This window comes from Erpetoichthys calabaricus, chromosome 9, assembly GCF_900747795.2.
Source record: "Erpetoichthys calabaricus chromosome 9, fErpCal1.3, whole genome shotgun sequence".
Classification (NCBI taxonomy): Eukaryota; Metazoa; Chordata; class Cladistia; order Polypteriformes; family Polypteridae; genus Erpetoichthys; species Erpetoichthys calabaricus.
The window spans coordinates 134,822,007-134,836,090 of record NC_041402.2 but is presented as its reverse complement, the minus strand read 5'-3'; the positions used below and the strand labels follow the sequence as shown (position 1 = coordinate 134,836,090).

Below are 14,084 nucleotides of genomic sequence, written 5' to 3'. Positions count from 1 at the left end.
GGTACAGGATTCCTGAGGTAGCAGCCCTAACCAGTCTACCACAACACCACCCACTTTTGTAAGTTATGTTTGAAAAATGACTATAGAATCACAGAACATTGTGATGTAGTGTATCAGTTGATGCATGTTATCACTATACGTTTAGTAAATAACATCTTTTGTTATGTTGGGGGCACAAAGAAACAGCTGGTTATGCAAAAGGCAGTTCAAGTATAAGCCAGCACTTTTTATCCTCAAAGTCTGGTCCTAATAATAGCCATGGTGTAACAGACAGAACAGTGCTGGTCCCAGCTTTGTGCCTGATGCTGCCATGATAGGCTCCATATCCTTTTGACCTTGCACTAAATTACGCATATTTAATATTATAATTTCAATTTTCACCCAATAACTAAATCAGATTACAAATACAGAAATGAAAAAACTATTTTTAAAACAGTTTACATATAATAAGCATTTAATAGTAAAACTAAGTAAAACTTACAAACCTTTATTACAAGTCAGGAAGTAACTATTTTAAATATTGTCACATTGTACCGGTAACAGTGAAGCACTTGAGCATTCTCATGCAGTGTTAATCCTGCGTACAGGTGGGCATCAGTGCATCACTACTTTAGTCATAATGGCAGCTTCTGTCATAGGCAACAGCATTGCATACTCTCAAGTTGTGGTATCCCAGTTAGAATGAAACACTGGCAATTGAAAGTCAGTAAGTAGCTGGAAACAAAAGCATTTTTTCTTATATATTTACATCAGATAACATTTTCATACTTTTAATCCAGGTCAGGGTTATTGGGAACAAGAGCCTATGCAACCAGTGGATCTTTTTTCACATTATTTTATTTAAAAATCATTATCCTATATACTCTGGGCTGCTCTTAATTTTTCCTAAAGTGTCTTTTTACACAAATTAATGGACTCTCGAAAGTAAGAAAAAAAAATGCAGAGCTTCTAACATACACTTCTACTAAACCAGGGTTACTCATGTATTGTTTTTGAAATTAATGCCGTACAACCTGCCATTGAGATGGATGTACAATGTAGGATCTGTTACATTTCTTATGTTTTGAGTTAATAGTTACACTGCATTCTACACTTTATTTTGAAAGGTATTCAGCCAGACGAGGATCCATCCTTAGTTTTTCCTCTAAAGCAAGATATTTCTGAGGGGCTTGTTCTTTGTGCCTGAAGCAAAAAAATACAATTTGCCAGTTTTTTAGAATCTGTTTTACCATATAATATTAAATACACTACATAATTGTATAAAATTAATGTTGAAAATGAATTACCTGTTTAGTCGTAATTCCAGGATATGAATGCGAAACATTGCTTCCGAACAATATGACAGATAAGAGTCCTCATCCTCCTTTGTCATGGTCATTTGGTTTTGCTGGTACCACTGCTGCTTTTTCAGCAGCTCTTGTGTCTCCTGGATGAGAGAATAAATATTATATACTAATGGAAATGGCCTTGGCTTTACTTAAAATATCCAAAAATAATATATGATGGGCTCGATAGGCTATCAACACACATAAATGTGGAATGTCTGTCTAAGATATGTAATTGTTTTGTTATGTCTGTGTGGTTATATCTGTGTCTTACCCAGAAGGTGTCACTGGAGAAAGAAAACAAAATAACTTTTATAAAGATTATAAAAGAAAGGTTTCAAAGCAGAGATGTCAAAATAATATACAGTATTATTGCATATGAACATAAGGGACAATCAAAATGAGTTTAGATGAAGGTTCCAGCTTTTCAATCTCATAAATCCAAAGTGCAGTTAATGAGAGCAAAGCCTCAACTAAGATAAACAAATAAAACAGTAGAAAAATGGTTCAATTTTCAAAACGTTAGGGGTGAAGGAAAGACTCCTGAAGAATTCACTGCAGCAACAGCACAAGTGTATTGACAAAGGCGGCTTTCACAGGATGCATAAACCATAAAACTATTCACATCCATATCACCAGTTATTCAGATTAAAAAAAATAAAAAAATAACAAGAAATGTACATTTTATCATAAATTTGAGTTGGCCCATAATTTAATGGGAATTTTCCTAGTAAAACAATGTCTCACCTGATATGTATGTATTTTTAGTAACAGGATATCAAGAAATAGTTGAGACTTTGGAAATGCCAACTTTGAAACCTGATGGTGGAATCTCTGCTGTCACAGATGATGTTATCCTTGTGATCTCAAGTCTGTTTCTTCCGCCATACACTGATAGTTCAATAATGTGAGGGGGATGGAATAAGAATCAAGACTTCTAAATCTGAGGTCTGCTTTTCTCCAGGAACAGAGTTGATTGCTCTCTGCAGGTGGGGGAGACATAGTTGCCACAAGATGAAGAGCTTAAAGTATCTTGGAGTCTAGCTCTTAAGTATGTCTAGAATGGACCATGAGACTGTCTAAAGCATTCATGGAGTGCAGCAGAACTGTAGTTGTTATTAGTGAAAGTTATCTATTACTTCAATGCTATGTCCCATATGACCACAATTTTTCAGTAGTGGTGGAAATAATGAGACCATAGATCTAAAAGGCTGAAACGATGTTACCTGTAGACCTTAAGTAGAATGGGATTATATATCTCAGGTCTGGGATACTTGGGGAATCCCCTAGTAGTAGTAAGAGATTGTTGTTGGCGAAGGCAAGTTTAAAATTCCTTGCTTGGCTTGTTACCTCCCTAAACCTAACCAGAAGACGGTGAAAACTAGATGAAGTTAGATGAGGCATTTGTTCATTTATTGGAGTATGTGAGAGATGAGTAAAGATCTCTTGTTAATCTATACTAATAAAAGGCAAAGCTCTCACTGACTCACTCACTCACTCACTCATCACTAATTCTCCAACTTCCCGTGTAGGTGGAAGGCTGAAATTTGGCAGGCTCATTCCTTACAGCTTACTTAAAAAAGTTAGGCAGGTTTCATTTCGAAATTCAAAGCGTAACGGTCATAACTGGAACCTCTTTTTTGTCCATATATTGTAATGGACTGCAGCTCGCTGGCCGTGGGAGGCGGAGTTGCGTATCGCGTCATCACGCCTCCCACGTAATCACATGAACTGACTGTGAACGCAGTACGTAGAAAACAAGGAAGAGCCCCAAAGAGCGCTGAAGAAAACATTCATTACACAATTGAGAAGGCAGCGAAACAATAAGAAGCGAGTGAGTGACGCATACAAGCATATTCATAAGTGCAGCTAAGGCGGAAACAAAGCACGGTGTAAACCGTAAGTTTAAATTAAGTTTGGCAAGATTGCTTTTCTCCTGTACAACTATACATTGCATTCTCAACAGTAAGCTTGCACGACTTGGTCATATTACAACCGGAGTGCTGAACTGACAACGTGGTATACAAAGAGCACTATAACAATCATAATAAACGAACAATAAACCAGAGGAGAACCCGTGGATTAAATAAAAAGGCTGCTTCCTTGGCGAAGCAAGGAAAAAGGATGGCCTTATATGGCGTTCGTTTATAAAACAGCGGAGAAGCTGTGTAAAGACTGCTTCACAAAAAAACAGCAGAGCGCCTTATATGAGCAGGCAGTCAGATAAAGAAGGGAATCAATAAATAACTATAATCGTAATAAACGAACAAAAAATAGCGGAGAATCCGCGGATTACATAAAGGAAATGGGTACCTGAACAGAAAAGTGAGTCTCAAATACCTACACAATAACTATAACAATTGTAATAAATGAACAATAAAACAATACAGAACCGCTAAGCAAGTAGAAAGGACGGCCTTATATGGCGTTCATTTATAAAACAGCAGACAGGCTGTGTAAAGGCAGCTTCACAAAAAAACAGATCCTTAACAAACTGTTATTAGTATATTTTCCCTCAATTTAAAAAGGTTTTCTTTTCTTCTTAATTAAAATTTAAAAGCAATAGTTCACCGCTGCGAAGCGCGGGAATTTGGCTATATGCAATGAGTGTGTACGCCTGATGAGCCCAGAATTAGGGCGAAACACATGTCGTGTACTCTTTGTATTATTTGACAGTAAACTATTTTCAACCATTCTATGATCTGCTTCTCACAACTGAAGGCACCGTGGCGGATGTTAGCTGACTTGCTGGCCAACCATAAGCGTTACCTGGTAGGTAACCACCCATACAATCAGATTGTGATTCAGACTACGAATGCCGTGAATATTATATATATATATATATATATATATATATATATATATATATATATATAAAGTAGATATGTATGTATATATATATATAAATATATATATATATGTGTGAATGTATGTATGTATGTATATATGTATGTCTATATTTATATATATATATGTGCATATGTATATATATATGTGTATATATATATATATGTAGATATGTATATATTTATATGTATATATATATATATATATGTACATATGTATATATATATATATATATGTAGATATGTAAATTTGTATATGTATATGTATGTATATGTAGATATGTGTATATGTAGATATGTATATATATGTATATATATATATATATATATATATGTTTACATAACCTCTTTAACATGCTACTTCTCCGCTGCGAAGCGCGGGTATTTTGCTAGTCTATACTAATAAAAGGCAAAGCCCTCACTGACTCACTCATCACTAAGTCTCCAACTTCCCGTGTAGGCAGAAGGCTGAAATTTGGCAGGCTCATTCCTTACAGCTTACTTACAAAAGTTAAGCAGGTTTCATTTCAAAATTCTACTCGTAACGGTCATAACGGTCGACAACGTCCACCATGTTAAACTTTCTTATTTATGGCCCCATCTTCACGAAATTTGGTAGGCGGCTTCCCTGTGCTAACCGAAACCGATGTACGTACTTATTTCAGTGGTATGACGCCACTGTCAGCCGCCATATTGAACTTTCCAACGGTCTTTGTTACTTACACTGACTCACTCATCACTAATTCTCCAACTTCCCGTGTCGGTAGAAGGCTGAAATTTGGCAGGCTCATTCCTTACAGCTTACTTACAAAAGTTAAGCAGGTTTCATTTCGAAATTCTACGCGTAATGGTCATAACGGTCGACAACGTCTGCCATGTTAAACTTTCTTATTTATGGCCCCATCTTCACGAAATTTGGTAGGTGGCTTCCCTGCGCTAACTGAAACCGATGTACGTACTTATTTCGGTAGTATGACGCTACTGTCGGCCGCCATATTGAACTTTCCAACTGTCTTTGTTACTTATGGGCCCATCTTCAAGAAATTTGCGGGTTCCCAACGCTAACTGAATCCTACTTACGTACATATATGCGTCCATAGCCTGCAGCTTGGTCGCCGTGTGAGGCGGCGTTGGGTCCCCCATCCCCACGCCTCCCACGTAGTTGGCTGCCTGCCTATATAAGACCATCCGTCGCTCCAGTCTCTTCATTCCCTTCTTTGCTTCGCCACGGTATTCACGTCTCCCTACTGATAACTGCAAACTTTTTATTTAATCCATGGCTTCTCCGCTGTTTTATTGTTCCTTTATTATGATTATAGTTATTGTGTAGGTATTTTAGACTTAGTTTACATTGTTCAGGTACCCATTTCCTTTATCATTCCAACCATACCCCCATTAACATGTCTATCGAAGTGATCACCATTGATCAAAGAACTGTCACTTACCGAATGGTTTCCATGCCCTGAGATGGCGACTGCCTTTTCCATTTTGTGTATTACATATTGCATGGCCATATCAGGCTCACTCTTGATATCTGGAGGAACATTGTGTCTTTTGTATTGAATGACTGGGACAGGTTCAAGGTATGGACTGATGACGGTACAGGAGATAATTATACTACACAGGAGCACTATAAGAGTGAAATGCTAAAGCCCTTCACCTATGGTTCTGCATGTGAGTTGATGGCTGCCGCTGAATTGTTCAGTTGTCACTTTCAAGTGTACTGAAATGGCCAAATATTTTACACCTTTGGACAACCGCCAATGCCTCTTAAACATCTTAGATTCACAGGTGACGATTTGAGTAGTGGACACTTTGATGTTTATGAATGTTTAAACTCTCAAAAGCTGGATGCGAAGTTATCGATGAAACCCATTTCAATTCAAACGCCTCCAATTACCAGTAAGGCTCTGCTTCGCAATGACAATTAATAAGTCTCAGGGACAGACCCTACACAAAGGTTGGCATTGATTTGAGGCAAGATTGCTTTTCACATGGCCAACTATATGTTACATGCTCAAGAGTAAGCTCAGCACATAGCTTGGTCATATTACAACCGGAGGGCCGAACTGACAACGTGGTATACAAAGGGATCCTTAACAAATAATTATTGGTATATTTTCCCTCAGTTTAAAAAGGTTTACTTTTCTTCTTAATAAAAATTTTAAAGTAGTACTTCGCCGCTGCGAAGCGCGGGTATTTTGCTAGTTCAAGATAAAGGATTACCTTGACATGTATTATTGTTAAAAGTATTTCAGACATTTTTTAACGTTCTTGCTACTAAATTCTATGAGAAAAATAAGTTACCTTTTCAAAACGAGCCTGTATAAGATTGGCCTTATCAATAAGCCGACGCTTAAGATCAGAAAGACAATCTTCTTTGAGCTGTTGTGCCATCTTAAAGTTTATATTTTTGGGGTCCCCCAACTGAATTAAAAAGGGGGCTAGGAAATCTAACTCCTTCTCAGCACTATGAAGTCTCTCTTCTTGTTTAGCATGTTCCTGTAGATAAAACAAAAGGCTCTGTAATATATAAAGATACAAATCATTACAAAATTCAATTATGTTATTATAAATTAGTAATTCATGCTCTTCTACAGCATTTATGACTTCCACTTTCAGATCCTGCCTCTGGCACTTAGGGTGTGGAATTGCTCTTGAAATATTATTTCAAGCTTTCTCCAAGTACAAAAAACGGGGTGGAAAAAATCGTGTTATAAATTTACCTGAAAATACATCACTATTCTGAAATAAAATCACATGATATTTTCAGAGTTTCTTAATCCAATTCAGGGTTACAAATGGTTCCAAAGCACTTGGTGAATAGCAAGAAATAGACCTACACTGGGCAGCAATCCATCACAAAGCTGTAATCTGACATCTTTCTTACAAAAATTTTGAACAGATTTTAGTGTCATAAGAATGTTTTTCTCTTGGAAGTACTTAGTTACATAGTTATGTTCTGGCAAGATAAATATCATGTAATTACATCAATGTAAAAATGTGATGTACAGTAGCTACATTCTACAAGATACGGATCATGCAGTTAAATGTAATGTTTGTGTATGTGTATTATAACAAAAGACCTCTGTGCATGGTATAATAACAACATTCACTGTTTCAATTTTATACAATATTTAAACATTTTTTTTTTTTTTTTTGATTATTAGAAAAAACGGATGCTGAGCATGGTTTGAACTGTCCATAAGATGATAGAGTAGTCCTTCTTTAAGCAATTTTGATGATGTTTTCATAATATCCAAGCAATTCATGAGAAAGAGGCATTATTAGCAGAAACAAATTTTCTGGTTATAAGCTGCAATTAGTAAAATGAAGCCTTAAACTATAAGTATCTTATAAAGTGTCTTCAGACTTATAATAATTGTATCAAATTGCAATATCTTGTAATTACTTAGAATTGAATATGTACAGAGCAAAGAGGACTCATCATTTTCATCATTATTTGCCATTTTCTTAAGAACCACGCATATCATAAAATGTGATATATGAATTATTTTGTAATCTTGCAAATATATTTAACAAATGTGTTGATGTGTACATCCATTTTTCTTTCTGTTCATTTATATATTTTTCTAGCTTTTTTAAATTGCTCATATTTTGTCACTTTCAAATTAAATTGTAGAGATTTGTTTTTTCACTTGTTCTTTATCATAACCATTAATCTGATTATCTGTATGGAGTGGCAACTTTTCCATGGCTATCTTATTCCTATGTTTACTTTGATAATTATATTCAATCCAAAACAATTCTACTATAGTCCTAATTATTTAAACAAATAATTGATAAAAAATTTGTAACAGCTAAATACTTCATATATATGACTTACCAGTTCTTGGCGGTGCATAAGTGCCCTTTCATTTCTGTCAGTGTCATACACAGAAATTGTTAACTTGCTTTCTAGTTCCTCTTGAGAACGTAGTGCTAAAATGCTTTGAACCTATATTCAAGAAACGATACATTGACAGATTCTTAGTTAAAGCTCTGAAACTAATTGATTTAAAGTAATGTATATAATTGCAAATAGTGTAATATTTTCAGCTTTTTAAATGGCAGGATGAGAGGAAATACCTTTTTTGACCAGTCTAACTGAGTCATTAACTGAAATTTTTTAAGCATAAGGAAACATCAATATCATTTGATTTCTACATAGCACGACAAATAGGCTCCTATTTGAGCTCTCCTAAACTTAGGTAAAGAGTTAATATATTTTTCAAAAAAGTATATTCATTACAGAACATTACATACTAAAGGAATGATCATAGGATTAAAGCAAGGTATTGAATAAACAGAAACTAAATAAACACGCTAGCTTTTCCACTGGGTCTGGCTATACAGGCTATACAGGTTCAGATCCCTGTCTATCATGTATCAAAATTACCCTCCCTCTCACCTTCTGCTCTCTCAATCTCTTTTTCTCTCTTTCCCTCTTCCTTTTTCTGCTTCTATATTTTCTCCTTGCTAATTAAGCCTTTGCCCCTAATCCCATTCTGATTCCACTGTCCAGTGGTTTCAAACTCAATCCTCTGGGTACTTTTGAGGGTAACCACCTAAAACACTTCTGAGATTGAAAAACCCTTTGTATATTTTGGGAGTTGTGCTTAATCCAGGTGCATCCCTGACCACCAGTTCACATGTTAAGAGACAAACTTCCCTGAAGCTGCTTGACTGCATGCTCTTCATAACATGCAGCAGACACCCCATCCTTACAGCTATTGGTCTACGTAAATATTCTTGGTTGTCTATCATTCTCTGTGACATGTCTCTGGGACCTTTTTAATTAACTGCTTGCCCAGGCTGGTACATGGAGGGGTCCCAAATTACCAGAGTGAACTCCTGTTCTGAAATCTTAACTATGTGTGCAACATTAACAGTTGTACGAGTATAACAGTGCATCCGGAAAGAATTCACAGCGCATCACTTTTTCCGCATTTTGTTATGTTACAGCCTTATTCCAAAATGGATTAAATTCATTTTTTTCCTCAGAATTCTACACACAACACCCCATAATGACAACGTGAAAAAAGTTTACTTGAGATTTTTGCAAGTTTATTAAGAATAAAAAAATTGAGAAAGCACATGTACATAAGTATTCATAGCCTTTGCCATGAAGCTCAAAATTGAGTTCAGGTGCATCCTGTTTCCTCTGATCATCCTTGAGATGTTTCTGCAGCTTAATTGGAGTTCACCTGTGGTAAATTCAGTTGACTGGACATGATTTGGAAAGGCACACACCTGTCTATATAAGGTCCCACAGTTGACAGTTCATGTCAGAGCACAAACCAAGCATGAAGTCAAAGGAATTGTCTGTAGACCTCCAAGACAGGATTGTTACAGAAAAATTTCTGCTGCTTTGAAGGTCCCAATGAGCACAGTGGCCTCTATCATCCGTAAGTGGAAGAAGTTCGAAACCACCAGGACTCTTCCTAGAGCTGGCCGGCCATCTAAACTGAGCGATCGGGGGAGAAGGGTCTTAGTCAGGGAGGTGACCAAGAACCCGATGGTCACTCTGTCAGAGCTCCAGAGGTCCTCTGTGGAGAGAGGAGAACCTTCCAGAAGGACAACCATCTCTGCAGTAATCCACCAATCAGGCCTGTATGGTAGAGTGGCCAGACGGAAGCCACTCCTTAGTAAAAGGCACATGGCAGCCCGCCTGGAGTATGCCAGAAGGCACCTGAAGGACTCTCAGACCATGAGAAAGAAAATTCTCTGGTCTGATAAGACAAAGCTTGAACTCTTTGGTGTGAATGCCAGGCATCACGTTTGGAGGAAACCAGGCACCATCCCTACAGTGAAGCATGGTGGTGGCAGCATCATGCTGTGGGAATGTTTTTCAGCGTCAGGAACTGGGAGACCAGTCAGGATAAAGGGAAAGATGACTGCAGCAATGTACAGAGACATCCTGGATGAAAACCTACTCCAGAGTGCACTTGACCTCAGACTTGGGCGACGGTTTATCTTTCAGCAAGACAACGACCCTAAGCGCACAGCCAAGATATCAAAGGAGTGGCTTCAGGACAATTCTGTGAATGTCCTTGAGTGGCCCAGCCAGAGCCCAGACTTGAATCTGATTGAACATCTCTGGAGAGATCTTAAAATGGCTGTGCACCGACGCTTCCCATCCAATCTGATGGAGCTTGAGAGGTGCTGCAAAGAGGAATGGGCGAAACTGTCCAAGGATAGGTGTGCCAAGCTTGTGGCATCACATTCAACAAGACTTGAGGCTGGAATTGCTGCCAAAGGTGCATCGACAAAGTATTAAGCAAAGGCTGTGAATACTTATGTACATGTGATTTCTCAGTTTTTTTATTTTTAATAAATTTGCAAAAACCTCAAGTAAACTTTTTTCATGTTGTCATTATGGGGTGTTGTGTGTAGAATTCTGAGGAAAAAATGAATTTAATCCATTTTGGAATAAGGTTGTAACATAACAAAATGTGGAAAAAGTGATATGCTGTGAATACTTTCCGGATGCACTGTATATGCTCCATCTGAATATTTTTACACAACAGTTAGGTCAATTAATATTGAAAAGAACAATCTGATAAATTTAAATTGACATTAAAAAATATTTTCACATATAACAAAAAATGAATGTAATAAATTATTTCAAAGTTGTTTATATGTTTGTCCAAGGTTCACACTGATCCTAGCAATGAGCTGCCTGCCTTAAATTTTGGGGGGTATTGTATTGTGGCAACCAAACAAAAACAGTAAAAAATGTTGTTTACATGATGTCTGTGCTATCATATACAGGTAAATGAAGAATTTAGGTGCTACTGTACTTATATATAATTAATGGAATTCCACTAAAAGATACATACTTTAATCATTTTCATTATGTAAATGGGATGTGTCAAAACCCTAATATACATGTGAGCATTTAGTGTGTGAAAGTCTATGGAAAATCCAAAAATTCTACTAGAACTGCCAAATACCACGTGACTTAACCTAATATGCATGAGCTAATAAAGTTATCCATTACACTAGGGATTATTTTATAATTGAAAATGCCTATAAAAACCAATTTGTGAAAAAAAAAACCAGAGTGCTAAGATATCCTGTGCCTCTTTATTATTATTATTATTATTATAAGAATATGTGACAATTAATGAGATAATACCAGTTAAGTTGCTGTCCAGGCAAAAAACTGTTAGTATCACCTATGAAAACATATGGCTCCATATTTTCTTCAAGAGTCTCCACAACCCTCTGTGTGAAATCGTGGCTCCATGTTTCCATCTTGAATGCTTATTTTATTTTGCACTTGTGTCCTTCATTATGCGAGTTGTACAACAGAAAAATGGACTTAAGAAGCACATTTTCAAATGAAAAGTGTAGCTCAAAATGCTTTACAAGAAGTAAATAGGAAATTACAATTATAAAGAAAACATACATAGATTCATACCCAATACAGATAAATAAGTAGCTGAAAAATGTTTGCAGGCTTCAGTTTACTGATGCCTTTGAGAACTTTAAACAACTAGATGTGGCCCCCACCTGGCCTTCTCTGCTCAAGTCTAAATAGAGTCACTCAACTTTCTCTGTTGTATGTCTTTAATCCTAAAAATATGCTTGGCTGTACAGTTTGTATTGCTTCTATGCCCTTTTATTGTAAAACATATATCTGTGACCAGAATTTAATTATTGCTTGAAATCTAGTCTCAGTAGCACTTAACAAGTTTGTTCTATAACATAGGATAATCTCACTGATTTGTACTTGACTGGCTTGCCACCTCTTAACTACAATTAAAGGAGATTTCTCAAGAGATCAATGAACATAAAGATGGAAAGTCTAAAAAGATGGTAAATGACATCATGGGGATTAGTAATGTGACATAAAGGTATAGTAAGATGAAGCTATATTGTGGTGTGGAGGACTCTGATAAAATATGTTAAAGTGAAGATGGAGGAAAGCTGGTCCATTTTACAAATAGGAACTTTGAGATATGTTTAAGTGGTCTTATTGTGCCTTTAAAAAATACGTTTTTTTCTCATCTTGTATATAATTTTTGAATGTCTACTAATTTATATTTAAAACAACAAACTTGAGAGAGATTAGCATTTTAAAACATGTCTGCTATTCTTGAACATCTAAATAGTGGCTTCTTTATAAGTAAGAGTAATAACTCAATAGCCCAAAACATACTTAGTTTTGAATGCAGTCTGATATATTGGGGAAACACAAAAAGCATAGCTGTGCATAGAGGACTCTTTGAGTTACAGTACAAGGATGATGTCCAGTTTATGACCGTTCTTTGCTGCCTATAGTTTCACTGATTTCTAAGTAATTTAATACTCATATTACTATTAACCTATTAAAACTCTGTAAACATACTGTATTAGCCAATGGATGATATATAAGGAACATCTTAATGCTTTAGGTACTATAAGATAAATCTAAATATTTAAAATTAATTGTGATTCTTCCCTTCATGTGTCTAAATGAGGGATGGCATAATAACAAACACATTTCATGATAACTAAAACAATCATTCACTAAGCAAATGCAATAATTAATGGTGAAGGAGTACCTGTGGTGAAATGAACATCTCAAAAGGAATATTGTACATAAAAAAGGTCATGGTAACCCAATACAGGTTTTGTGTATTTGGCTACCATGTGGCCCATCCCATGAAGAACCAGGAATGGAGTATCAGGTGAAATTAATGTCTTAAAGTTAGAATCAAGATATTTATATTCTTCAAAGGCACCTTTCTTTAGGGGAACATTTTTTTATATATACTTACACATCAACTAGGCTATCAAATTTAGTTAAGCTGCAATTTAATGAAAGGGGAGTCTGGAAATACAGAAGACGCTCAACTAGTTTGGCAGGACAAGAATAACTGAGTTTTTTTACCTTGATCTTCTTTAATTAAAATTTCACTTAAAAGCCTAAAATTATCCTTTGGAGCAAATATGTTTTTTTAATGAGAGAAGCTTTATTCTGAATCAGTCCATGGCAGTGTTCCTTTTCACTTATTTGTAAAGGCAGAAAAGAGTGATGAATGGCAAACAATAATAAATATTATCAATCATATCAATGGTGGTGATAATTGTATTTCAGAAAGTTTCTTTCACTAATAACAAATGAAGTTATCTCATATTTAAACAAAATTGCATTTTTCAAGGGCACGACAGTGGAAAGTCCATCCATCCATCCATTTTCCAACCCTCTGAATCCAAACACAGGGTCACGGGGGTCTACTGGAGCCAATCCCAGCTAACACAGGGCACAAGGCAGGAACCAATCCTGGGCAGGGTGCCAACCCACTGCAGGACACACACAAACACACCCACACACCAAGCACACACTAGGGCCAATTTAGAATCGCCAATCCACCTAACCTGCATGTCTTTGGACTGTGGGAGGAAACCGGAGCGCCCGGAGGAAACCCACGCAGACAAGGGGAGAACATGCAAACTCCACGCAGGGAGGACCCGGGAAGCGAACCCAGGTATCCAGGTCTCCCAACTGCGAGGCAGCAACGCTACCCACTGCGCCACCATGCACAGTGGAAAGTTATGTTTTCAAATTTATAAATAACATACTTTATTTTAGATATTTCTTTTGGGAGATAATTATTACCTCCCTCCCAATTCCTTTCTCATGATAAATTACAATTTAGGAAACAAAGAGCAAAATACAACTGTCTAAGATATAAGAATGGTCTTGGGATTGAAAAAGATGAGCTGCCAAAGAGTGCCATATTTGAAGAAACACCTGAGTTAATCCCAATTAAGCTTTTTTTTCAAATGAACTTTAATAACACATCAAATAACTATATAATACTTTGTAATGTGAAATCTGAACATTTTTCTTACATAATACAACACTAAATTAGCTCCATTAGGAGTACTAGGGTGTTGTACCATGTTAGCCATTATGAAT

At 36.4% G+C, this 14,084-nt stretch overlaps 1 protein-coding gene across 1 annotated transcript in view; it reads right to left on the bottom strand.

Moving 5' to 3' along the window:
- Positions 1-436: 436 nt before the first annotated feature.
- Positions 437-14,084, bottom strand: part of ccdc135 (coiled-coil domain containing 135) — an 88,244-nt gene continuing 74,596 nt past the window's right edge. Inside the window, exons 15-18 of the mRNA XM_028810187.2 lie at positions 8,019-8,129; positions 6,479-6,673; positions 1,287-1,426; positions 437-1,182 (exon numbers count right to left, since the gene is read on the bottom strand). Of these exons, the coding sequence (XP_028666020.1) occupies positions 1,095-1,182; positions 1,287-1,426; positions 6,479-6,673; positions 8,019-8,129 (534 nt within the window). The 3' untranslated portion in view covers positions 437-1,094. The remainder of the gene's footprint in view (positions 1,183-1,286; positions 1,427-6,478; positions 6,674-8,018; positions 8,130-14,084) is intronic.